The 26,092-nt window shown below is 39.2% G+C and overlaps 1 protein-coding gene across 1 annotated transcript; it reads left to right on the top strand.

Moving 5' to 3' along the window:
* The first annotated feature begins 460 nt into the window (after positions 1-460).
* On the top strand, positions 461-23,565 carry SLC25A24 (solute carrier family 25 member 24). The gene is made up of 10 exons (XM_033000707.2): positions 461-769; positions 11,525-11,651; positions 12,155-12,242; positions 12,718-12,829; positions 15,468-15,626; positions 15,968-16,120; positions 17,217-17,324; positions 18,983-19,150; positions 20,279-20,429; positions 21,079-23,565. Exons 1-10 carry the CDS (start codon positions 584-586, stop codon positions 21,255-21,257), a joined length of 1,431 nt encoding a protein of 476 aa, XP_032856598.2. The 5' UTR covers positions 461-583; the 3' UTR covers positions 21,258-23,565.
* Positions 23,566-26,092: the final 2,527 nt, after the last annotated feature.

The raw sequence follows: 26,092 nt of genomic DNA on the forward strand, positions 1-26,092 counted from the left end.
TTCTATCCATTTGTTCTTATACTAGGTGTGTCCTTTTGCATTTACTCCACAGATAGTCTTACAAAGCAAATAATCCAGAAGCTTCCTCTTCTAGTCTTCGTTCTGTTAGGCCAAGCAAGCCAAGCTCTTTCAAAGACTGTCCCTAGACTAGGGGATCTTCATACAACTTCAACCTCTACTGCTGGTGACTGGAGTGAGCCAGAATATCCAAATTAGGTCTTCTGCAGCGTTCCTGGTATTTTTCTGTTTGTACTAGAAACGTTTAGCTGCATACAACCATGTGAGCGCGGGAGGGAGAGCCGAGGGGAGCCCGAGGGGCTGCGGCTGCCGCCCTCCCTCTTCCCTCAGCGCCTCGTTTCCCGCCTCCCGCTCGCCTGCCTCAGCGGCGGGAGGGAGGGAGGGCGGGAAGGAGGGCGGGCCCTTAGGGCGCTCCCCGCCCTCTCGCCCTGCCCCTCGCCGCTGAGGCGGGCCCGGGCCGGCTCTTCCTCTGGCAGCTGCGGGCGGAGTCTCCAGGCGGTGCCTCCCGTCCGCGCCCAGCCCGCGGGAGCCGAGGGGCGAGCGTCCCGCACCCCACGGCCCCGCCATGTTCTCGCTCCTGCGGGGGTTCGCGTTGCCGGCGGCCGCCTGCGACGGGAACAGGGATTGCGACTCCCGGTACGCCAACCTTTTTAAGAAGCTGGACCTCAACGAAGATGGGAGGGTGGATATCGCCGAGCTCCAGACGGGCCTCCGCGCCATGGGCATCCCCCTGGGAAAAGAGGCGGAGGAGGTAAGAGCGGGCCGGGGGCGCGGCGGCGGCCCTTCCCCGGAGGAGCAGCCTCTCGGCAGCGGTCTGCCTCCGGCGCCCCGTGGCCGGGCGGGGGGCGAGGCGCGGCCTGGCCGCCCACCCCGGGAGGGATGGGGCGCTGCCCGGCCGGGGCTCACCGTGCTGGCCCCGGGGCCGAGGCGGCGCCTCGGGGGCTGCGCCGGACCCGGGAGCCGCGCCCGGGGATTTGGGGCCGTTCCTGAGGGACGTCGGCCTCGGGCCTGCCTTTTTCTTTCCCCCTAACGCCGTGCCTGCTCCAGGGGCCGTACTGTACAGGCACACCCCAGGGTTATAAATTAAGGTTCCTGAGTGCGAACCCTATTAGCAGCAGTACGGCTGTTGGTGGTTGTGTTGCCCAGTGGGCAGGGCTGGGTTTATTCATGCTGAGTCGACTTTTGACTTCCTTTGATTCTTTGTTGCATGATATTTAATATCATATTCCTTCTCCAGCACGATAAAGGATGGTAATCTACTGCTTTTGTCTGTTATTCCACCTGTGTATAATCTATATCAGAACAAAGTAAGGTTTGCTTTGGGCATCAGGTAAGTAAATCCCTGTAACAGCAGGTTGCAACATCAGAGCTAGTTATTGAAGCTAGGTCTCCATGAACACGTGGACATGAAAATGACTTTTCTTGGCATGGGCTGTGTCTCATACCAAGGGCTTTCTAGCTAAAAAAGCACACTTGTAACAGTGGCCATAAAACAGTGAAACAGGCAGCACGCTCTTCGTGCTGTGGATTTTGCAGTGATTGGGTTGGATCATTACATTCCTTTGTCTCCTCTTACCAATGTTGTGACCTCACAAGTCAGTAAAACTTGAGGCATCAAGCATTCAAGTGCTATGCTGAGTTACACTGGCAAATCTGACCTGTACCTGGAAGGGAAACTTTTATTTCCTGGTTGTTCTCAGTAATCCCCAGGGATGAGAATATAAAATCACTTAATGCGCTAATCTGTAAGCCTAAGAATTTGTGTGGTAAGGCAAGTCTGTGCTGAGAAGGCATGCATAGGCTCAGTTATGCTGAACAGGTACAGCTGAGATTTGTGCTGGAACTGTTACTGTAACAGTCCCATTCTTTGTTTCGGTAGCAAGAATGATTAGGTGGCATTCCACTGCCTTGCCTGTACTAGCTGTTGCATACTTTCTGAAAAGAGGTTCAGCAAAGTGAACCTGAATTTTGACTGCAGTGTGAAGACCTATGTTGGGTTAAAAATTCAGTTTCAGTGACCTTATACTAATTGTGGGACACTGCCAGTTCTTTCCCATGGTTTTGTTATTTGGTCTCTATTATACTTCTTTTTTGTATATTTAATTCTCGGCTTCCTGTACTTAAGGGAAAAGTATCCAGCAGGCCTCTGGATTTGGATGATGCTTATGTGAAGGTATAAATGAAAGCATGCTTTCACTTTAGTATTGTTTCTGGTCAAAATTACCTTTACAATAAGTATGTTTTGTGTTCTCAGTTTTTGGTATATAAAGGAGGAGACAGTTTGGCCTATTTGCTCATCCGTGAGAGTTGTCGGTATTAAGAGCATGCTAGTTTCAAACTTCAGTCACGTGCTATATACACATTGTTGAAAACGTGTTGTACTAGTTTGACTGTAACAATTTCAGGTTTTTACTTATATTGAACAAGAGAGGAACAGGTGACCAGTTAGTTTTTTGGCATTTAATGAGGTGGTCTTCCCACATAATTCACTGAGAACCTTGAGACTCGAGTGACATGCTTCTGAAGTTTTGAGCAGCTTATAATTGAAATTCCAGGTTTTTTCTCAAGATTGGTGTGATGCTTTTCATTAATACTGCACACCCGAGTATATGTCAAACTCTTCTCGAGTGCTACAGGATGAACTGGAAGTGAAACCAATGAAATCAATGGAGATAAGCTAGACTTACGTGGATGCAATGGAGAGCAGGAACTGGCTGCTTTTAGTTGCTTAAGAAACAGAGTAAACAAATAAGTCATGAGTCATCTTGCACGTTTGAGAGGGATGGAAGAATTGTTGGAGTACACTGAAACTTCTATATGCTCACTGTTTTAAACTTAATGGTGGGCACAGTTTGAAGTAGAAACTAGACTAGTTATGTATAACTGCTAATAACTGGGCTTATTATAATGAGAGCACTTCAGTAAGACTTGCCTGCAGCTTCTTTCCTGTCTTTACATAGCTCATCTGCTTCCTGTACTTTTTTGCAGCTCAAAGCTGCCTTCTTCCACCCACTTCACTTCAAGCCCTAAAGTGAAGTTGAATTGAATAAAATGTCTTTTTACTACTTGGTAAAAAGGTGTTTTATTAATGAAGTCAGATATTGAATCATCATATTTGTGTTTGGAGAGGCGGCAGTAGTCTTATAATTACTAATACCTAATGAGTAAGGAAATGAGATGTAGAAATGTTACACAGTGTGGCAAATGTGAGCTGCTGGACTGTCAGCCCTGCCAACAGAGTGGCCCTGTGGGGCAGGCAGGCCTTGGGATGTCCCAAAGTAGAGTAGGCTGCAGTGCCTCCTGGCTGGGTTGGGGTCTCAGGCCTTGCGCTGTTGTTATGTTCTAGATGCAGGCCTGGGCTAGGTTTACAAAAATACTCTTGCAGGGCTGGCTTCTGTTGCCTGGGATGAAATCCATGTATGCAGGAGCGTTGGTCACTGCACATCTGGGGGGCGTAGCTGCTTCTTGGTTAACTCCTGGTAAGGAACCATGTGAGTGTTACTGTGTTTGACTATGAAGTCACTTGTTTCGTCCTAAGTCATTCGTGGTATAAATTAGTGTTTGTCCTACTAGTATTACTTTCCTCTTTTCTCCTGAAAAGTAATTCCTCTCTAGAGGGTATATGTATGTCTTTAAATGATACAAAGCTTCTATCCATTTGAGTGAAAGACTACAGGTATGCTCTTTTTATTTCACCTTTCATCAATTATCTTGGCAGTTTTACTAATGTTTAATGTATGATGAGACACTCTTTTAGGTGAAGTAACATTGTAGATATGAGAATTGATGTGAAACCATGTGGTAAGCTTTGGAGATAGGTTGCATGTCCCTCTAAGGAAGAATCATTTTTTCCCCATAGCAAGGCATCATAGCACAGTGTGACAGAAGCTCCTGACTTTGTGTTCCACGTGACCTGCCTGCTGTCAGTATCTGACAGACAAAAGTAAACCACTGGGAAAAGTGAAATGTGTGCTGCTTAGAGGCTGCCAGGATGGCTCCAGGTTTATATTGTAGTATATTACTTGCTGGGAATGGGTAACTTTGCAAAGCTTTACATAAATTTCCTGACTTAATACATCAACGCCTATGAATTCAGTGTGGTGACACTATCAAATGGTGCTCTACAGGCAACATTCACAGCTATTGTATGGTCACTTTGGTTAGTGGAGTTGTCCGGTAGAGACACAAAATAGATGCTGGGATCAGATCTCAAATGATCTCATCCTGTGTCTTCAGAATGCTGTGAGTCTCTTAGGCAGGAGTACCATAAATGGTGTGAGTGGTTATATGAAGTACTATTTTTGTTCACCCTTTCCTTCTGTTGCAATCAATCCCTACAGTAAACCTGTAGGAGGCAAACCCTGTATTTCAAGCTTCGGTTTGCAGTACGAGCAGCCAAGCATTAAAATTCAGGTACTATTTATACAATGAGTCCTGGAGCTAGAAGTAGAAAGATATTACTGAAATGAATAACTACATACTGGAAACAATATAATGATCTTATTTGGACTGACTGTCAGTTTTTGACAGAGGTCTTCAGATACGTTAAGGCTCTTTAGATGAAGAAAGTGTGTGGTAAGACACCTCTGTGTGGTGGAAACAGGGCCCAACAAGGCTAAAATCTCAGCAATCAGAATATGGTCTGTTTAGAGTCATTGACTGTGTTTATGAAAATTTTAGTCCAAAGAAGGCTAAAAATATTCAGAACACTTGAAGTGTTGCTGCATATAAACTAAAGAAAATTCAGAAATCTGTCAGGCAAGGCAGGCCCTTGTGCTGTGTTACAGTGCTGCATCTATGTGGGAGAGGCCGGGTGAGAACAGGGCCAGGTGTGCATTGTGTCCTTCTGTGCTTTTTTTCTGGCCTCTAAAAACTACACCTACCTAGTGCTTCAGAGCTTGAACATACCGTAGCCATTCTTAGTCCACAAAGCACATACTTGTTTACTGACTAAGCTAATTATGTCCTTGAGTATTTCTCCACTGTTTTATTAAGGTTTTGCGCTTTTCTTAATTGTACTAACTTCCCTTACATGGCAAAGTCTGAAGGCTAGTAGAACAAGTTAACTGAAGCCTCTTCATCATATTGTAGCTTGGCTAGAAATGTACAAAAAGCACTAGTAAGTTTGGTGACGTCTTAGAAGAAACGTGGGCATTTTTGATCACACAATATCTACTCTTAGAATTTTTTGTACATGATATGCAGATTCACAGTCTTATAAGCTTCAGCACTTTCATGTCTGTGTCATTCTTTACAAGAAATGAAGCTTTCTCTGACCTTAATAGGATGCCAAAACCTGGTACTATAGATTCAGACAGGCTTCTTCAACTTCTTACCAAAGCAGATGTCATCTCATGTGACTGTAGAAAACTGGAAACACTTAGTTCATTTAAACTTTGCTTTTCAAGGTCATAACAGGTGTTGTGATTACATCTCATTATGGGGATTTAATTGTGAAATACCACAAATATCTTCAGTAATATATCTGACTTCAGCTGGAAGCAAACATGTAAGTCATTATTTCATTTCATTGTGTATGACTTGAGAAGCTTTTAAATGATATGTCCTTTAGTTTCCAAGTCTCCACATAAAAGAGCAAGATGAATATAAGTTTGTTTTCATAACACTTTAAACATCCAAGGAGATAAAATGAATTTTTTTAATACTAACTTGATAGGTTTTTTCCTGAACAGTGCATGATAAATTGTTCTTCTTGTTGCTGCAAAGTGCAAGAATGCCAGGCACCAAATATGGGAACCCCCACCTCTGGGAGATCTTTTAACCACATGTTGAAATGCTTTGCTAAGTCCCTGTCTTGAGATAGCGGTGTGTCCCACGTAAACAAACAAGGTAAATTGGTAAATCTTTTAAGATGACTGTAATGTGGGGATGCTTCTGTTGCAAAGTAGTCTTATTTAATGGAAAAAGTCAGTTACCAAGTATGTTCAGAGTCAAAAATACCAGTGTAACTTGCAAGGAATGATGAATGAAACTACAGCGGGTAGTTTGCATCTCCCATTTATGCTGTTTCAGATTCTTGGAATCTAATTAATAGCTGTGAGTTGAGAGAGTTTATCCAGGTCCCGAGGGAGCGTCTCCTACAAGGCATGTCGGAGAGCATACTCACCACTTGCATCTCTTCCTTTTTAGGCTCATTTTGTAGAGATTCTGTTACCTGCAATGGACCGGTGAGAAGACCACTGCTAGTGTTTGCCTGTTGCAGGGAAGGGGAAGCTCTGCAGTTGATGGCAACATCTCTGCTACTGTCAAGGGTACAAGTCTGCTGTGCTGGAGTAGGGGACTCTTGTTCATGTCTGCGTCTGTGACAGGTTTAAAGAACCTCCTTTGGTACTGCTTACTTGTTGGTAGTATCCGTTGGGAGGGGAGTGAATAACTGTGCAGCATTTGAACAAGTTGGGAGGACTTTGGAGGCAATGCAGATTACTGTTTTGCTCAAAATGCAGTGTTGTGTTGGATTGCTGTAGGTTAAGTGGCAGTCTAGTTCGTTAGTGTGTTATGTGGACTCACTGGTTGGGGTATAAAGCTGTGTATAAAGCACCCTCAGGCCCTTTCCCTTTATGCTGGATTTATGTCCCAAGTGATGCAGTTTGACAAGACTGACTTTAATAGTCTTTACTACTGATTTTTGGGTTATCATTGCAGATTATAAACTTGTGTAGTCTTAACAATATAAGTAGGAAAAGGACAACATTAGTTCTTAGCATTGTAGGGTATGTATCCAGTAAAGAAAGAAGAGTTATGTATACTTGAGCTGTGAGTCAATTTGGCTTTCAGTAAGATTACAGTGTAATAACTTAACATTGTAGAATACGGAGCTATGTGAATGACTGGCACTAATTATTTTGGAGATGAAGGGGGAAATAGAAAAGGGGAAGGGAATATTGTGATTGGTTTTATTTATAGTATCTTCGATTTTAAAAGAAAATGTGACCTATGTGAATGTCCCAAGACACAATGCTGTTCTTACTGTGGAGCTGGTGTTTTCTTCTGTGCAGTATTTGTAACTGCGTCCTTTGGAATTCTAGTGATAGATTGCGGAACAGTGAATTGCTAATTGCACCAATTGTGTATCTTTAAGTGTTGTTTTTTTACTTGTGTATTGTAGATGGCAAGATAGGAAGCCAGAAACACCCAGTAACTTATTGATGGATAACTTCCTTTTAAATACTTTTTGCATTATATGAATTAGCTGAAATAACAGGCTAATGAATAGATGATTGGTAATAATTTGTACTGAGCAGCCCCACTTTGCACACACAACTCAGTTTTGTAACCAGAATGTGAAGGCTTACCCACAATACACAATGATACTAAGTAATATAAAAATAAAACTGTGAATTTAAAAGAAAAGTATACATAAAAGCAGTAAGATTTCTAGTGTCTCGCACTCTCTGTCCTTACACTGTAGCTGTGAATGTGCTAAAGTTCATAACTTTGGCACAGAGTAATCTCATAAATCATCAGGCCACTTTGAGAGCATCAGGATTTTTAGAGTTTATAAAGCCTGTCAGTAACTTTTCTGATTTTTTTTTTTTTTTTTTCAACAGACCTGCAGGCTTGTGTTTCCACACCAAATACAGAGGTCTTCTGGAGGAGTAGGAATTCAACACTGCAACGCGCTCTATATAATTCAGAACTTTATTTTTAAAGTTCTTAATTGTTTCAGTGTACTTGTGGCCTTTCACATTGGTGTTGCCTTGCTATGCAGGATTTTGAAAGCAGCTGTGCTAACAAAATATACAGGAGAAAATGAACAAAGGTAGCAGAATTACAAAAAAAAAAAATGAAGGCAGTGGTGTCATGACAAATAGGTCAGCACAGGAGCATTGTAGTCAGTATGTTTGAAGGCCCGTAGCATTAAAAGGAAAGACCATATAAACCATCTTCCTACATCTATCAGGAATTAGCAGTTCTTTATGTGGTCACCATTTCATTTGTTCTAGTGAATTACCTTTATTGCTTGGGGTTAAAGTTTTCAGACAATGAGAAAAGAAATGGCATGCTTTGAAAAATAAACATTTTCCTCTGGAGGCTGGGCCTGTGTAAAGGTGAGGTGATCCCACAGTAAGTCTGTAACAAGAAATGGCAGGTTTTACGTGGCAGGCACACTGAACATAGTTTCCCAGGACTTCCAAGTGAGGCCTGGCATCTAGTTTGGTTCCTGTTCTATTGTTGTAAGTGTGCCTATTTTAAAATGCATCCAGTTCTCCATCAGAGAAGTTGGTGAAGCGGGAAGTGGCACAGTGACAAGTGGTTGTAACTGTGCAAAATATGGTAGTACATTAGATGCAAGAACAACAGAGTTGGACTTCTTGTTGAACTCAAGTGAGGGTGATTGAATGTTGGAACAGGTTGCCAGGGGAAGCTGTGGAAGCTCTGTCCTTGGAGATGTCCAAGACTCAGTTGGATGTGGTCCTGCACAACCTCATCTAATTAGATGTGCTTTGAGCTGGGGTTGTGCTCAATGGGCTCCAGTGGTCCCTTCCAACCAGAGTTATTTGATGCTGTGAATGGGCAGTTTGTACCTGGGAGTTAGTGTGCCAGGCTCCCCACAGAGCCAAGTCTTCCTGCTGGCTATGCCCATGGAGGAGATAACCCCCCACAAGGGAGTTTCTGCCCTCCAAGTGGAAGGCAAGCTCCTTTCAGCATTCCTGTTTGTTCCACAAATTTGCAAATTACTGGCTTTAATCTGAAAGTTTAACACCCACGTAATTACGATGTTTCGTAGACAGCAAGAGGCTTTTGTTTGTGTGAACTCTGAGATTTGTAATGTGAGAAAAATGCATGTGCCTGCTGAGGAAAAGAGTAGGTTTTTGTTCCCTGTCGCTTCTGTTCTGCTGCACTGAGAGTGGCTGAGACTGGTTTGAAGTCTGTAAAATAACTGTAAAAACAAAAGTAGGGAATGGACAGGAGGCTATGTTTGTGCTTATCCTGTTGGAGTTGTTGCAATATAAAGTCTGCTTATTTGGCAGATGAAATGAAAGGTGCTGTCCTTCACAAGTGGTAATTGCCAGCTCTCTAAACCTCCTAGGAATTTCCGTTTTCTTTGACTTGCATCATCCTCAGCAGTGGAGGTTTTATGAATAGAATTTCATTAACGTTTTGTCACACCTGTGAGCCAGAACACCACTTTTCTTGTTCTGTGTTTCTGTTTGTGTAGTTCACATAGCAGTAGGGAATAGTCACAATTGGTGTTGATTAGAATTCACTCAAAGCAGGTGTGTATATGACTGCCACATAAATTAATTACCTCTTCTTAGTAGTCTGTGGGAGTCTAGCAGGACACTCTGATCTTGCAGTATGAGGTGCCAGGTGTGGAGTACAAGGTGGGTTGAGATTGCAGTGCCTTCCTGGCTAGAGTAATTTCTAATGGTCTTTGTTGGTTTGGATTTTTTTAATTTGCTTGGGTTTTTTTGAATGATTACTCTATTAGCCTTTCTTAAAATCTTGTTAGAAGATGGTGGTCAGGAATGCCTTCATAAACTTCAATGAATGTAAACTATTTTTTTTGTAATGGGAAATTCTGAATAACCCTAACCATATTGGCAAGGGCATGAAACTGACTTGATGAGTATATTTTTTTTGACAGGTTATTAATAGAAATTACAGTCGAGTTGGATTTAGGAGTATACCAAGAATGCTATAAGCTGGTACCAAACACCTTTATCTGAGTATGCAGTAACTTGAGTTGATTTTATTGTGCATAACTTGCTGTATTATGGGAGGTAAATTATTTACTCTTTATTTCACTGTGGAGTACCACATCATCTTCTTCCCTTCCATCGAGAGATGTATTATAATCTTATAAATTTTGGGTTTTTTTTTGAGATTGTACATTTCTTTTAGTACAGGGATATAGGAAGGATAAAGGAGGCAACATAAATGTATTCAGATGTCTTCAAATTTTTTCAGACACCTGCAATAAATATGCCAGAGTTTTGAACTTCCTTTAGTTTCTGTAGGCTAGAACTTGTTGTACTTGGGTCTTTTGAGGACTTATACTTATTTGAGTGGAGTAAACAAAATGATTAAAACCAGATTTTGCAGATTAGAACAGCCGTGCAAATCTTGTTGAGTGCTACTTTATACAGAAACTACAGTTGCGCAAGGCAGTCAGCGAAATAGAAGATATTTGGAAGAATTTTTGGCACATGTTTTATGTATACCCTGAAGTGCCCTGAAACTTACTGCAAATTAATGAAGAGACTCTGCTGTCAGGTTGGTCTCCTGTCTGTCTGGTACAGAGTGCTGCCCCCACAGGATTTCACACATAGAGGGAAACCATGGGGACTAATGCCCAAATGAATAAATGAGGCATAATTTTCCTTTGAATATTGTGTTATGGAGCAGGGGTTTGGGGTGGATTTCCTTGCCCACTTCCTGTGTCTCCTGCCGGAGGGGATGGTAAGGTGTGCCGTGGGCCTTGCCTCTCCTCGCCCCGCTGCTCTCTGCAGCCCTCTGTGCATGGAGCAGCCCTTGCTGTGGCGTTAAGCCCAGGCTAATAAATCCTGCAGAGCTTGTTACCCTGGGCTTTGCTCTTCTTGGGGCTTTGCCTTTGAAGACGTGCCCCGGCAGGTATCAGGCTGACTCCTGGGGGGACTGCTGTAATTTCCCTTTTTTAAAAAGTATGTTTTCATACAGGAAGATGATGAAGTATTCTGGCCCTTTGTTGATGGAGAGGTGTATGCCTAGGCTGTATTTCAGACTTGTTTCCTGCAAGCAATTGTTGGCAATTGTATGCCATGCATCCAGCTCATAGTTAATTTTACATGCAGATGTTTCTTATTTGCAGGGCAGTTACTAGGACACACATGCAAAAATGGAAGATAACTGTGCTTCTGTTTAAGTCTGTTGTTGGTTTGTTTTAAACTTTTGTCAGGGCTTCAGTTTGAAGCAGAAAGCCCTGCCTTCTCAAACCCGGGGTCGGGTAGAAGTACTAGTCAGACAAGACCTTTGTATTTTTTTGGTCAGCTGTTAAATGGTTAATTGCTCTTTGGATTTTAACCTTTATAATTCATAATGAATAGACCACTGGATTAAAGTGGATAGTTAAGGCTGTTTAATTTTACTGATATACTGACAATTTTCATGTATAACCAGGAAAGTCACAGGCTCAAAGGTGTTCTCTTTCATGATTTTGCTTTGTCCCTATCCTCCCCTCAGTTACTTGATACTTGTAGGTGTAACTTGTCAATGCTGGGAAGAAAGCCTAAAATCTTTGAATAGGGAAGTTATGTAAATAATGAAGAACACTTTCTTAAATCTATCTTTGCTGATGAGTGTTTTCTCTCTTTACGAAAATACCAAGAGTGTTAAAATCTGAAAACAAAATATAGCTCTGAAGTGTATGCTTAAGTGTTTTCCTGATTTGACTCAGAAAGTTATCAATATGATGTTTTTTTTAAAGCCAATGCTGTGCGATGCTGCTGTTGCTTTGTGACCTGTAATATTTGGAAAAGTCACATGTTGAATTTTCTCTCAACAGAAAATTTTTAAAGCTGGAGATACTAACCAGGATGGACAGCTAGATTTTGAAGAATTTATGCAGTATCTTAAAGATCATGAGAAAAAGATGAAACTGGCATTTAAGAGTCTGGACAAAAACAATGATGGTATGCATTGATCTATTTTCTTCGTTCAAACGTTGCTTGCAGAAATAGTGCACTGAAAGTTATCTTCATCTATATTCTTGGTCTAAACTGGAAACAAAGTTGTGAATATGGACCCCCTACTTCTTAACAGGATTATAATTATATTTTACTATAGATTGAAATGATACATTATAGTATTTTTTTCTTTTTATTATCTTCCAGGTCCGTTGATCGGGGGCTCTTTGTTCCCCAGATGGAGAAACTATAAGGAAGTTTCTAAGTAACTATTAAAGATAAAATAGTTTTAAACTCACTGAATGTTTGCATCTCATTTGGTAGCATAATTTTAATGTACTTACCTTCACTCAGTCCTTGTAGTGGACAATCAAAACACATAATCCGTGTTTAAATAAAATTATCTTTGCTATTATGTAAGTGTTACAGTGGAACTTAGTGAGCTCCAGGGTGCTAAGTATATTAAGCTCTGTTTTAAATATGTATCATCTTTCTTTTAATGTTTCAAGGAAAAATTGAACCATCAGAAGTTGTCCAGTCCCTCAAGATATTGGGTATAAGCATTTCAGAAAAACAGGCAGAAAAGATTCTACAAAGGTCAGGAATTATTATTTCTTAAAGTATTCTAAGTTTCTTTGTATCATTATTTATTATATTTTTGTAATTCAAAGAGGAGGATAAATGGGATCGTAACTTTGAAGAGTGTCAGTACCTTCAGTGGTTCCTTCATAGGAATTATCATATATTCCATCTCTTTGTTAGGTAATAGTAAGTCTAATCACTATTTGATTGTCTGGTTCCAGGAGTAGGATGTTACCTCATTTCCCTGTAAATGTTGTTGATAGAGTGAAGCATTATTTTATGTTTTTAAATTGAATATGCCAGATGCACTTGGATAAAGAGAGCATGGTATTGATAGGCCATGGCATATTCAGCCTTGAAGTCTCCATATGGACTTGGCAGTCAGTTGTCACTGATGGCTAATATTAAAAAAAAAAAAGGGCAACAAAACAGGACAAAACCCCATACCTGCCACTATTTCCTCATATAGTTTTATTAAATTTCTTTTCAGTATTGATGCTGATGGAACAATGTCAGTAGACTGGAATGAGTGGAGAGATCATTTCATGTTTAACCCTGCTACAGACATTGAAGAAATAATTCGATATTGGAAACATTCCACTGTAAGTTAAACTTTTCTTTTAACTTAGTGCAGCTGTTAAGTTTATCTCTGCTGGGTTAATTTGCAATACTGAGTATAACAGCTTCACAGTTACATTTCATGGGTACCTGTTTTTAGGAGTGTTTGGTTTTCCTTTTCACTTTGTGCTCTCCCATTTACAAGCAGGGTAGTGTCATGTGAGTTTCTTCTGAACAAAGAACTTAATGTAAGCTTTGGCAATAATTAACAGTAACTCTTAGGAAGGAATTATTTTCTTACTTTGGAGATATTTCATAGAAAGATAATAACCACAACTGTAAATATTTTTCTTTTCACATTACAGTACATTCTTATGTTCAGTGCTTTTCATGTGTTGAAACAAATTATAGAAACATTTTAATTGTTTCTTATGTGGAAATTAGTTCAGTATTTGCATTTATATAGTAACATTCTCATAAAATCACTGGTGTCATTAGTGATGATTTTCTGTGCACGTGTTCTCACACTCTTTTGTGCTATAGAATTTCAATTAAGAATGACAGAAAATACAGCAATAGGCTATCTACTGTACAGGTAATTTTTTTAAGTTACTATTGAACGGAGCTCTTGCCATCTCAGCGACTGACTTGTAAGAACAAATAATAAGGTAAGTAAACCAGTAGTAACCCTGTTTGTTAAATATCTTTCCTGCAGACTATTGGAGTAATCCAATAATGTAGGTAAAGACAGATTTATTCGAATATAGTGAGACTATTTAGATCTTCAGGGATTAGTCAGCATTTCTGTAATAAACAGTTTGATATATGAAAGCTTTGAGTGTTTCACGCTATACAACCTCAATTCAGAAATGCTTGCCAAAAAGCAAGTGGGCTCCCTGTTTACTGACAAAAACGCTTGAAACACTTGAAGCACTGCTATGAGATAAAATAGTCCTGGTCCCAGCTTGCTTAGTGGAAGAAAAGCCTTTGCTTTAATAAAATGCTTTGTATTACTATTAGTAAACATAATTTTATTATTTTTTTTTAATCTTTATGGCTATGGAATGTCATTAGTTACCTCAAGAAACAATTTTAGAAGTCTCTTGCGATCTTCCAGTGTTGCAGTCAGCTGATGACCCAGTTATCACAGTTAGCACGTGTGGTGTTTCAGATAAGAGCAGCTGTGAGACCACACATGCCTGGCTGGCATTGACAACTCTTCCAATTCTGTTTTTATTGTAAAATTTTAATTGCTGTCAGACTCTTCCAAGCCAACAGCTGTATTGGCGTAGAATTATTATGACTTGGTATCTGTGGCCTTTCTGTTATAAACCCCCTCTAATTTAGCTTTTTCTCTTAGTTGTGTTTAGGGCTTGGTAGACACAAGGTTTAAACCCTGGTAGATATGCATACTGTCTGTAAGAACACTCAGTTTGTACTTTGAGAGTTCTGACTGATCTTTTGATGATTCCATGTAGTTGAGCAACTGACAACTTACTTGGAAACAACAAATGTAAGAAGGATGAAAGGATTTTACAGTTAATCTCTTCTGTGTTCAATATCCAGAATATTTGGTGCTTATTCTGTTTGTCCAGTGGCTATACATATAGTACAGATTACTTGAATACTGCAGGTTTTGTGTTTCAAAGGACTAACACAGCTTTCTGTCTACTTAACAGATAGGGAACACAGCATAAATTAGGGACATAGTCAACAGTAGTTGAAAAAAGTTTGTTGGTTAACACACTTCCTGGTCAGTACTTACCAGTTAAAACATTCTTGCTTCTTTATAGGTTTAACTTATGCATAATATTGGCTTTGCTTTATCTATAGTTATTTTTTTCTCATAAATCATGGTTATAAATTACATAAAGAGCAGAGACTACCTTTAAATGATGTGTGAGATCCCAGTTTTATGCCTTAGACAGCTTTATCGCTAAAGCCTGTAGTGATGTTGTTCTCTCATCAAATTGAAAGGTAATACAAGCATACACCTCTTAATGGAACTTCAAACTTTAATAGCTGAAAAAAATCATTGTGTCTTTCAGTGTAACTGATGAGAAGAAAATGTATAAAGCATTAGTAAAACTTGTAATTTTGTAAGACAAAACACAGCAGTTACCAGAAATAGAATATTCCAATATACCAGCTATAAACATGCTACTTTAAAATGTTGGAGGGGGAGGGGAAATCCTACATATGTGTGAATAAATTGCCATGAGAGAGAAAGAAATCTCTTGTTAGCATCCTTAGGAGATTATCAGACTAATCCCAGAAGGCTGTTGTCTGAAAGGTTAGCTGAAATTTACAAGTGTTTGAGCTTTAGTGCTGACTGTGAAGGTCTGCTGATTGTGACAGAATGCCTTTGTTTGGGTTATATTCAAAGCAGAAATTTGTCACAATTTTTAATGATGATGGTACAGTCTTTGAAGTGGTGGGTCTGTGGTGTTATTGCTCAGTATCTATGTAGAAGTCATTAAAAGTTGCTGTTCGTTGAATAGCAATAGCAATCCATAGCAAGTTAATTATAGGAGGTAAATGAGATTTTTTTTTTTAATTGTTAACTAGCATTTTATTTGCATATTCTCAGGTGATAGGTTAATTTGGAACTGGAAATGTTGATAAAATTGAGGTGATGGAATGAGATAGTTATTTGCACATCTTTGCTTTGGATTTTAATAGGTGTTGGATATAGGAGATAGTTTGACTGTTCCAGATGAGTTCACAGAGGAAGAGAAGAAGACTGGACAGTGGTGGAAACAGCTGTTGGCAGGAGGAGTGGCTGGTGCTGTCTCTCGAACAGGTACAGCACCCTTAGATCGCCTTAAAGTCATGATGCAGGTAGGTGCCATGTTCAAGAGCGTTTTAGTTTCCAGTGTATCACTTAACATTTTAGAGAGTTGTTATGGAAAACTGATGGCCAAATATAATATCTAAATTTTGTGGGTCTAGTTATGTTTTGACAACTTCCATATTTTGTGTTTGTAAAATTTTTTTTTTTCCATAGACCTATTGGCAAAAATGAAAACAAAATGTAATACTTATGCCGCTAAAATATTTTTTTTTCAACAGTGGATTTGTTTTTGCTACTTAAGTATTAAATTGCTTAAATATATCAGGTGATGAGTTTTACAATCTAATCAAAGCAGTGTTCTTTACTGTGACTTTGGTTTTTTTTTTAGGTTCATGGTTCAAAATCAAACAAAATGAATATAGCCAGTGGTTTTAAACAAATGTTGAAAGAAGGTGGTGTTCGATCCCTCTGGCGGGGAAATGGTGTAAATGTTGTGAAAATAGCTCCTGAAACGGCTATTAAATTTTGGGCTTATGAACAGGTAGGATGATAAATCAGGAATTAAAATGATGGTAAAGAAAATACTATATCACACTCACTGTTCATTATTTGCACTGTTATATATTATGTAGGAGTTCTTACCATGTTAATAGAGTACTTGGTGTTAGACAGATCTTGCTATTGTATTATAAGCAGTGTAAATAAACGTAAATCTGTCATATGTTTTAAACTTCCCTCCAGTCTGCATGGCATTATATGGATGGAGTACTGCATTAATATTGATTTTGTTGCTTCGAAACAACAACAGCCAAAAACTTAGCATGATATGCTAGCTGAATTTATACAGGATTCTTTTTAAGTCTAATGGTGCTATGTAAGATGCCCTCATCCTGGATTTCAGAGTTATATTTACCTCTGAATCAGCTTTAAGCATGATGTGAAGGCCTAATCCTCCTTTGGAAAATGAACTCCCATGCTGGTGTAGTTAAATGATCTTTATTTTTTCTCTGTGGGGCTTGCCAGTGCCTCAAGTAAGACTGAATGAGCACACTGTACAGCTGTGAAATAAAAACAAAAAGCCAAGTAAACTTTGAGATCCTGCAGGACTGAACAGCAGATTTTGTTGCCATATAGTAACGTTGAGCACGTTATTCCTTACTCTTGCTCTGCCTTCTGGGAGCTAATGGCATCTTCTTGTGTGATGGTGTCTCTGTCTTGAATGAAAGTCTGTAGAGCTCTCTGAGTGTCTCTGTGAATGTGCTAGTTGATCTTTCATTCTTTGATTGGAGAACAGGATTTGCAAGGGAGTTAGGTTGCTCTTCGTCTTCTGGGGGCTATAGTGTGGGTACCCTTGTGTTGGCCATTTGTGGAATACCTGACAGTACTGTGGGTGGCTGAGGTGTTCTATGTAAAGGAGTCTTGGAGGCTGGAGTATTTATTGTATTCTCAAAAATCTTTGTCCACAGAATTGCAGTGAGTATAGTGCTAAACTTGGGTTAGTAAATGTAACTGTAAATACATGAAAAAATAAGTACAGCTTGAAAAGATGTTCTGTACTGTATTCCTGCCTCCCTTAGTAACTCCTGCCTCTCCTAAAAAAGTGTGTGATATTTATTTTACATGTTTTGACTATACAGTATAAGAAGATACTCACTAAAGATGATGGCAAGTTAGGCGCTGTTGAAAGATTTGTGTCTGGTTCTTTGGCTGGAGCAACAGCACAAACTTCAATTTATCCCATGGAGGTAAGTAACAGAGAATCTGCTTCCACTGGAGACTCTGCCAAACGTTTCCAAAGTAAACCCCATTTTGCTCTAGAAAGTATTGTAGGAATTCTTCTGCCTTCTTTTATTTTAAATTATTTTTACTTTGGACTTCCTTTCAGAATTTCAGTACTAGGCATTTTGGAATATACTATGTTCTAACTGATAATTGTAATTTTTCTATATATTTGGCTGTATAATATTGTCTAAAGCAATGTTTAAATAAAACCTAGTTCAGGGAAGAAAACAACCCAAGAACACATTTAAAATTAAGTACGTATGCAAGTATTTCCTAAATTTGGCAGAAGTCTTTTTCCCACTATATGTAAACAAGGAATGGTCTTGTCTGTAGTGGAACTGATGACGTTCTGGTGCATTATATCTGGGTCTGATTAGGGAATCAGTATGGAGGGAGAAGCTACAATTGAGGCTGGGTGGATTAACTGCTATTTCCTTTGTAGGACATACTTGTATGTGGTACTACACATGTTGTGATTTAACTAGAGTTAATAGATTAACTGCTCTAGGATAGATACTTCTCATCCTGCTTTCTTTAAATAGAAGTAGGATATATTTCCTTTACTGCTAGTTCCCCGGAAAGTTTATCTGGTTGTGTAAATAACTGGAATAGATGTTGGGTCTGGGATTAAACCAATACGAATATAAAGATTAGGAAGTAATGGAAAATGTAACCTAAATACCTTTTTTGTAGGGAGGGACGCCAGTAGAAATAGAACTTAGCTGTTTTCATTGCTGACAGTGATAATGGTCTCTCTTTAAATAGCATTCTTGCTGTTAGAGCTGCTGAATCATAGCTAGCTTGAGTACCGAGATGGGTTAAATTATAGAATAACTGAAATGATATATAGATCATCCAGATTATACTGGTCAATGGAGACAGGTGAACTACTCTGCAATAAGATGCTCTGATCTTCCTAACAAAGACATGGTACTGTCTTAGGAGTGTTTTTTAGAGTGTTTCTGAGTAAAAGAGAAAATCAAAATGCCAGCAAACTCCTGAAGAAGCTGCAGTCTTATGAGGCTTTAAAGTAAGCCAAATTTCCGCTCATGCAATTCCCTCTGTGGTTTCTTTTGGATACTGTTATTAATTTATTTGTCCTAAGATGCTCTATAGACTTATTTTCACTATTAATCAAATGCTGGGTTTCAGCAGTGAGACTAGTCTTTATATCCCTTAACTGCCTCTGTGTCATGTTTTTTGAAAGATTATTTTCTTAAAATGGTTTGCTGTTCTCAGATCAGAAGTGTAATCTGCTAGTATGCTAATACTCTCACTTGTTCTTTAGCTAATGTTTCTGTTAAATACTGTCCACACTGTTGCCTTCAAGTTGGTCAAAAATCTGCCTCTTAATCAAGAAAAGAAAGCTAAAATGCAATTTAAAAAGGCTAATAATTTGTAAGCTACTGTATGGTAATATGTACGCTGCATTAATGATAAACCTCAGGAAGCCTACTGCTAACAAAGCCCTAACAATAGTCATCACAAAGGATTTGAAGTATGAAAGGCAGGTCAGTTCCAGATAATTGAATAAGCAGAGAGATACTGTGTTTTCCTGTGTTTATGAAATAAATGAATAAATAGGTAGGTAACTAAGGCTATTATTTTTTTTCCCCTCTAGGTTTTAAAGACCAGATTGGCTGTGGGTAAAACAGGGCAATATTCTGGCATGTTTGACTGTGCTAAGAAGATCTTAAAAAGGGAAGGTGTGAAGGCCTTCTACAAAGGCTATATTCCTAATATTTTGGGTATAATTCCTTACGCTGGCATTGACCTTGCTGTTTATGAGGTGAGTTTAGGTCGCTTGAGTGCCTGTAGCTTTCATTAGTTAATTTATGACACGGTTAAATATTCTTTAGAATATGTGTATCACTGGTTAGATTTGTAATATGCTTGTAGTATTACAGTTGCCTTCAATTTAAAATAGACAAATGAGAATTTCCACTAATCTTGCTAGACTTTAACATTTTTCTTTCTACCTCCTGGAGGAGTGCCTGTGCCAATGGGGCCTCACGTGCAACTACCAAACAAAAATTTACTCATAAGGCAAGATTATATAGACTTGGGCAATACAACATGCTTTCATACTTAACTAACAGTGTTGGACTGGAACATATCCATTCTATAGCAAATATGGGCCCTGAAAACCTGATATGATATTTCAGTTATGTTAGCTGTCCTGCACTTAGGATACTTAATGTGACATTTTCTCCAATTTATAATTGGATTATAGTAACTTGAATTCCTTGTGTGTCTGTGCATGTCGCCAGAATTCTTTGTGGCTGACATACAGTTGTCATGAGGAGTTTGAAACACTGCTGTCTTTCCTTTCAAGAGGCACTGGTACCTTTTAAACCCATCAGCAACAAATAAAATGTTGTATCTACCTTAGATGTTGGCTGTTGCTTCAAAGTGTGTTAAGTAACTCAGATGCAGACTAATTTTTCTTCTAGTCTAGACAAATATTTTTGTGACACTGCAGCAATAATCAGCAGAATTACTTGAGTGAACATTTTCAAAGCAGTATGGAAGTTCTTTTCTAGTTTGCATCCTTGCTTCTCTGTGGTGTGACGTGCACAGCTGTGTGAGCTTTCGTTGTACCCTGGGGCATGCTGAGTTGTGTTTCCTTCCTTCTCCCTCTGCAGTATTCACAGGTCTAGAATATGGGCACTGTGTCTGCTGATAGATTTATGGATTTGTCTTCCAGGCACTAACTACTGTAGTCTGGTTAAAGTCCTTACCTGTGTGTTAAGGTGCTTTACCTGTGCACTTTCAAAGTAAGCATGTAGGACTGGTGTAGTGAGATTGGTGCTTTTCCAGGATTAAGCCCATAAGATATGTTATGAATAAAGTCGTATTTGTTTCCTTCCTTGAATGCAGATCTCTTGTCTTAATATTTAATTTTGTATCTTGGCAGCTCTTAAAGAGTACGTGGCTAGAACACTATGCATCAAGCTCTGCTAACCCAGGTGTTTTTGTGTTGTTGGGATGTGGTACTGTTTCCAGCACATGTGGGCAGTTAGCCAGTTACCCCCTTGCTCTTATCAGAACACGCATGCAGGCTCAAGGTGAGTCCTCTTGTACTGAAAATGTTTATATGTGGTCACATCAAAATTATATCATTTGGGATAGCTGTAGCAGAGACACAGGAATAAAAAACCCCAAGTTGGAAAACCAAGGATCTGGAAAACACTTCTTAATATTGGTCCCTTCTCCCTATTACCCCCAACACTGTTGTTTGTTATACTCAAGTTGAATGTAATGTTTCAGACACTGGTGCTCTGTGGTCTGAGATGCACATTTCATACAAGACTACCAGACACAGAGCTGTCATCATCTGTGAGCACTTCTCTAAAATTGAGCATGTTTCCTAAATTTTAGAGGTAAAATGAAAAGGACTTGCATCATCCTGTGAAGGTGGACAGCAATGTTTGCTCTGGAGGACATGTCATAAAGACAGCTTCATAGCTGAGATTTTTGCTTCGTAGGTTTGTGCATAGACATAAGGATGGGAGCCTAGATTTCCACAGAAATGTAGGTGGATAATGGTTTTCAGTGGGATTTAAACACATGGATATCTCTCAAGAGTTTGAGGACTCAAGTTTTAATCAATAGCCCTAGAGGTGATAGTAGGCTCACCACCCAGGTGTTTAATACTTGCTTAAGAATTTTAATAGTACTATAACTGTTGTATAACACATTGTGTTCTTGTTCTAGCCTCGGTGGAAGGAGCTCCACAGCTAAACATGGTCAGTCTCTTTCAAAGAATTATAGCTGCAGAGGGAATCCAAGGACTTTATAGGGGCATAGCCCCTAATTTTATGAAAGTGCTTCCAGCTGTCAGTATCAGCTATGTTGTATATGAAAAAATGAAGCAGAATTTGGGAATAGCATGAAAGGAAGGAAAAAGGTGAGATGATAATGTTGTTGGAAACACCAGAACAAAAATTATTTCTCAAGTAATCTGCTTTCACAATCAGAGACAGATCTTTGTGGAGAGATGCTGCAACTTCTACTTTTGCCTTGAAGTGGGAAGAAACTTTCTTAAATTTTAGTTCACCGTTTCTAAACAGATATGTATATTGCACTTTAAAATGTCACTGAGTTTAAAAAAAAAAAATCAAGAAACTATCTTTAAATCAGCAATATTTATATTTTCAGAAAATATGTGTGGCTTACTCATTGGCTTTTTTTTATTTGTCTTCTCTAAATGTGTATTTGGTCTGGATCAAACCAAAGGTAGGAGAAGTTCATGCTGCCATGATACTGAATATATGACAGGGACTTTTTGTTTTGTCATGCTCCCTATACTCATAGAATTCACAGGCAAGATTTTGCACGCCTAGAAGAAAGCACTGTTCTTATATTTGAAGACTTAATGTTAAGTTCGTAAGAAATGGAGTCTTAGATACAGACAAGGATGGAGTTACAGATTAACATGTAGCCCATCACCTTTATCTTCAGGCTAAGCTTTTTTTATTTTTTATTTAAAGAATAAGAGCCTGAGAATCTGCTGTTCCATGGTATCAGAATACCTCAAATGGATTTATATGTTATTTTTGTAATACAATCAGTGGTTTTCATAACTTGCTTTACTGGACCTGCTTTTCATTGCACTTGTAAATTTTAGCACCATTAACCATGACAAACTTTGGGTTACAGCTGCACATTTTATAGTATAATATACAGGATAGGATACAATATAGGATTACAATATACGGGAACAGAAAAGGCTCGATTACTAGATCCATTCCATGCAAATGCAAGTTGCTGTTTAAAAAATGAGGTGGAGGATCCAGTATTAAGCTGACAGTGATTGTAATACAGCCAATAGCAGAGCTCATCATAGCTGCCTTGGGGAGAGCAGTGTTACTCATGTTGGACTCGCCATTCTCGCCTTCGCTCAGAGGGCTACTGTCTGCTATGTGCTTTTAGCCAGTAGGGGGTTGCATTATTATACGAAGTTTTACAGGTTTGTCATGTGAGATAAATCCTGTTTCTCTCACAATCTTCTGTGCACACTGGCTGTGTGTGTGAAATTCGGATAGTAAAACACCGAAGCATTTTGTCCAAGTGACCAAATGGGTCTGATGTCAGGTGCCCATCTGATTGATGTTAATGAAGCAAGCAAAGCACGCACACAGAACTTGCTGGTGTTTGAGAAGAAGCTTCTCCTCAAAAAACAAAGCAGCACTGCCTCGATGCAAGAAGTTTGCTATTTCCATGTACAAGTACTTCCAAAGTGATGTCCTTTTTGGGGGGCAGTGCAGTGCCGCGTTTCAGTTGTCTTCAGGCCTGGACACTGAAATTGAGTAAAAATTATTGCCAAACTCATTTGTTAGGTTTTTTCTGCTTCCTGCGATGTGTGCTGTCTTAATCTTTGTGAATTTGAGATTATATTTACCCTGGCCTTCTGAAAGCAACTGCTCTTAGACCGCTTCCCGGAATTGGATTACTGAAGGAAGAACTTTTGTTCCTGTAAGGTCTTTTTTTTTTTTTTTCTTAAACAAGCAAGTAAGCAAGCAAACATGACTGACAACCTGAACCTCCCTTGTTCCACAAGCTCTTTGGGCCATACTTTTCAAACATCAAACACGGATGTTAATCTGTGTTCAGTGTTTCCATGGTTGGTGTTTATTCTCCATAAACTGATACATAACAAATCCATAAAATTTGTATTATGAAATGTTTTTTTATCAGATTTCAGAAAATGGCAGCTTTATCTGTGTCTTTTGGCCTTCCCTTTGGAAAAACCTTGGGCTCTGCACTTTTTCAGAAAAACATAAAGTCATTTTATCTAAATCATCCATATGTACAACGCCTTTCTCATCTGAATGTTTCCTGGTTTTGCCAACTTTCTTGTATCTTGATTGGGAACTGATATCACAACTCTCCCAATTTTGTTTGACTGTGACCAATAAGCAAACGTATTGTGTGTGTGTGGTGCAAAGATGACTTTAGCAGTGTCTGTCTTCTAGACTTGCTCCATTTTGTTCACAATGTGCAAGTGCAATTATGAGTATTGAACATGATGGTAATGATGTTTTCAGATGTTGAGAAGATGGGGTCTTTGAAATTTAATTTTTTCATTATGTGCCTTTATGATGACTTTGTTCAGTTATGTATTCTTTATCTCTTAAACATATGTTTACCTTTTTAGCTCTATAAAACTACCAGTTTCTAATAAATGTTTCCTTACCTGTCTGGAGTGTGCTGATGGATTTTTTTTTTTTTTTTTTTTTTTTTTCATGGACTGATAGACATAGAACATCTCTTTATTGCACTATATGCATAATACTCAATGTCAAAAACAAAGGTAATTTATCTAAATATAAATTTGAGACTAGCCTCCACTTTTCTATTACATTCATGTTTAAATACCTGGTTTGAGATTAGTTGATTGTCATCCTGTTTAAAACTCCAGATGTCTCACTGCTTAATGGAAAATCACATAACGTTTAATATTTTCGCTTGTTCATTGAACAGTATCACACTATGATTTGCTTCTGTGTATGCTGCATGACAGAACTCCTCATGTTTATCTTGCTTTGACGTTAATCCTTCTTGTTAGTTAAAGGATCAATACAAAATCTTTTATAGGTAATTGACTTTACTCTGTACATGTAGCATGGCTATCCTACTAAAAGCATGCTCAGTAATCAGCTTTGAGAACTCCTTATGAGTTTTTGATACTATTCCTTCAAATGTTGAAGATAATTGTAAACGAATTAGGGAAGCTTTTTGTGAATCTGATTCCTCCAAATACAGTTCTTGTAACATAAGATTCAGAAGTTTCCTTTTAAATAACGGAAGAGGTAGATGCTCAGTGTATGATTCTTGACTAAATGAACAGTCTGACATTCAATTCTACTCGAGGCAAAGATGCTTTTAACTGGAAATTCTCTGCAATTGGAAAGGCTGGGCTGTGAATGATCTCTCTCACGGTGATCATAACTCGAAGATGTCTGAGTGAGATGGTACCCCCATCTCTTCCAAAAGGAAAATATGAACTGCTGTGAGATACAGCACAGGTATTTAAAACAGTGCTTTCAAGTTAACCGGTTGGGAGACTAAAATCTGCCATCTTTAACAAAGACTGGTCCTGATAAGGTGCCTTTTTGATGTCTGTGAGTTATTACAAAGGCAGCATGCATGATGTTTGGCTTTTGAAACAGCTCAGATCTGCAATGCATGTAGCACCCTTATTTCTAATTGCTTGCAACTACGTGCAGCTTGTGTTAAAATAACAGTGAGGCAGCAAAAACACGGACAGGCAGTCTGTTTAGGACAGCATACTTCTCTCGCTCACAAAAGTATTTTTGCTATAATTTTGAAGTTTGTTGTGTGTTGACCAAGGGAAATAGAATGCAAACAAGTATCTCAAGTTTGTTCCTTTATTTTTTAGTGTATTCCACCAATACGTTTTCATAATCTGTTGAAATAGTGTTTCCGTGATGCATTCTGAGTTCTTAAATTAGTAGTGACTGATTTGTAGGTTGCTGACTATTTTTGTCCTTTGTCTTAAAACATTTAGTCTGAAACTTGGTAAATTCTACAGTCCAGAAAAAGCTTTCCTCTGTATTTTATCTTTTGCTAGGTGTTTAATGTTTTTCAAAATATATGCAGAGGTGGTGCTTGTAGATCATACAGAAAATACTGCCATACAACTCGCTACCGTCTCTCTAGTTAAAGAAACTGAGGCTTGAAGAGGCTGTAAATCATGTAGTGTCACTGGTAAGTTAATAAGAGGTTTACAAATTGTTTACCCATGTCCAAACTGATTCCTAACAACTCTTAGCTTTTTTGGGGTATTTTTTGAGCAAACGGTTCTTCCTATGCATAGGGCTATACATAAGGGGCCCGGAAGTGGAAGGAGAAGCTTTATTTGTTTTCCTTTCAAGATACATGTGGAGTGTGACTGCTCTTCAGTAGCATTAATGCTGGAAGACACTGCAGAAGTGGCTTGGAATTTAAAATAGGGCTGCCAATGTGTGTCTTCCCCTCCTGACTGCAGTGGGATTCCTGGTAGGATATGCCTGCTGCACCAGCAGCATTCCTCACAGTGGCAGTAGCCCAGGCCCAAGGTGTCTTGCACGCTCGCTAGTGGAAATGCCACAGTGAACACTGTGTACAGAAACCCACTTGGCAGCTTTCCTTCCTGTGAAAGAACACCTGGTGCTGCTGCACTACCCAGGTGAGGCTGGGTGCAGACCTGCCTGATGCCCAAATTAGCCTTCTGAGGCCCAGGTTGAGATGACTTCTGTTCTTCACTGTCTTGCTTCAAACCTCTGAGCTAGCTGCACTAGTGGGTGTGCAGCAGAGTGTACTGGCATCTTTTTCATTCCCTTCTAATATTTGAAGGTTAGAGAAGGTATGGCAGGAAGTGTTGCAGGATGTGATGTTGCTCCACGTAAAGGACTATGATATGAGGGGTGTCTTAACTTGCAAGCTATTTGCCATGTAAGGAAGTGTCGCTTTTAAATACTTACCCTTCTGATGTCTGCGTGGTCTTGGCTTTTAAGGCTTACATTAGAACAAAATGCTGATCTAAACTGTATGTTGTGGAGAAAATAATTGGTGAGAACTGCATATTCAAACAGTGATTTTTGGAATATTGTCAGTCTTGCTGCATGATTTATATGCAGCTTCTAAGCCCTCCTGGTGTCTGAAAATGTGTAGAAAAATTACTTCTTTTTTTGTCAATATTTGCACAATTCAGGGTAAAAATTAC

The sequence above is a fragment of the Tyto alba genome, unplaced genomic scaffold (genome assembly GCF_018691265.1).
Source record: "Tyto alba isolate M040663 unplaced genomic scaffold, T.alba_DEE_v4.0 Super-Scaffold_1000006, whole genome shotgun sequence".
NCBI lineage: Eukaryota > Metazoa > Chordata > Aves > Strigiformes > Tytonidae > Tyto > Tyto alba.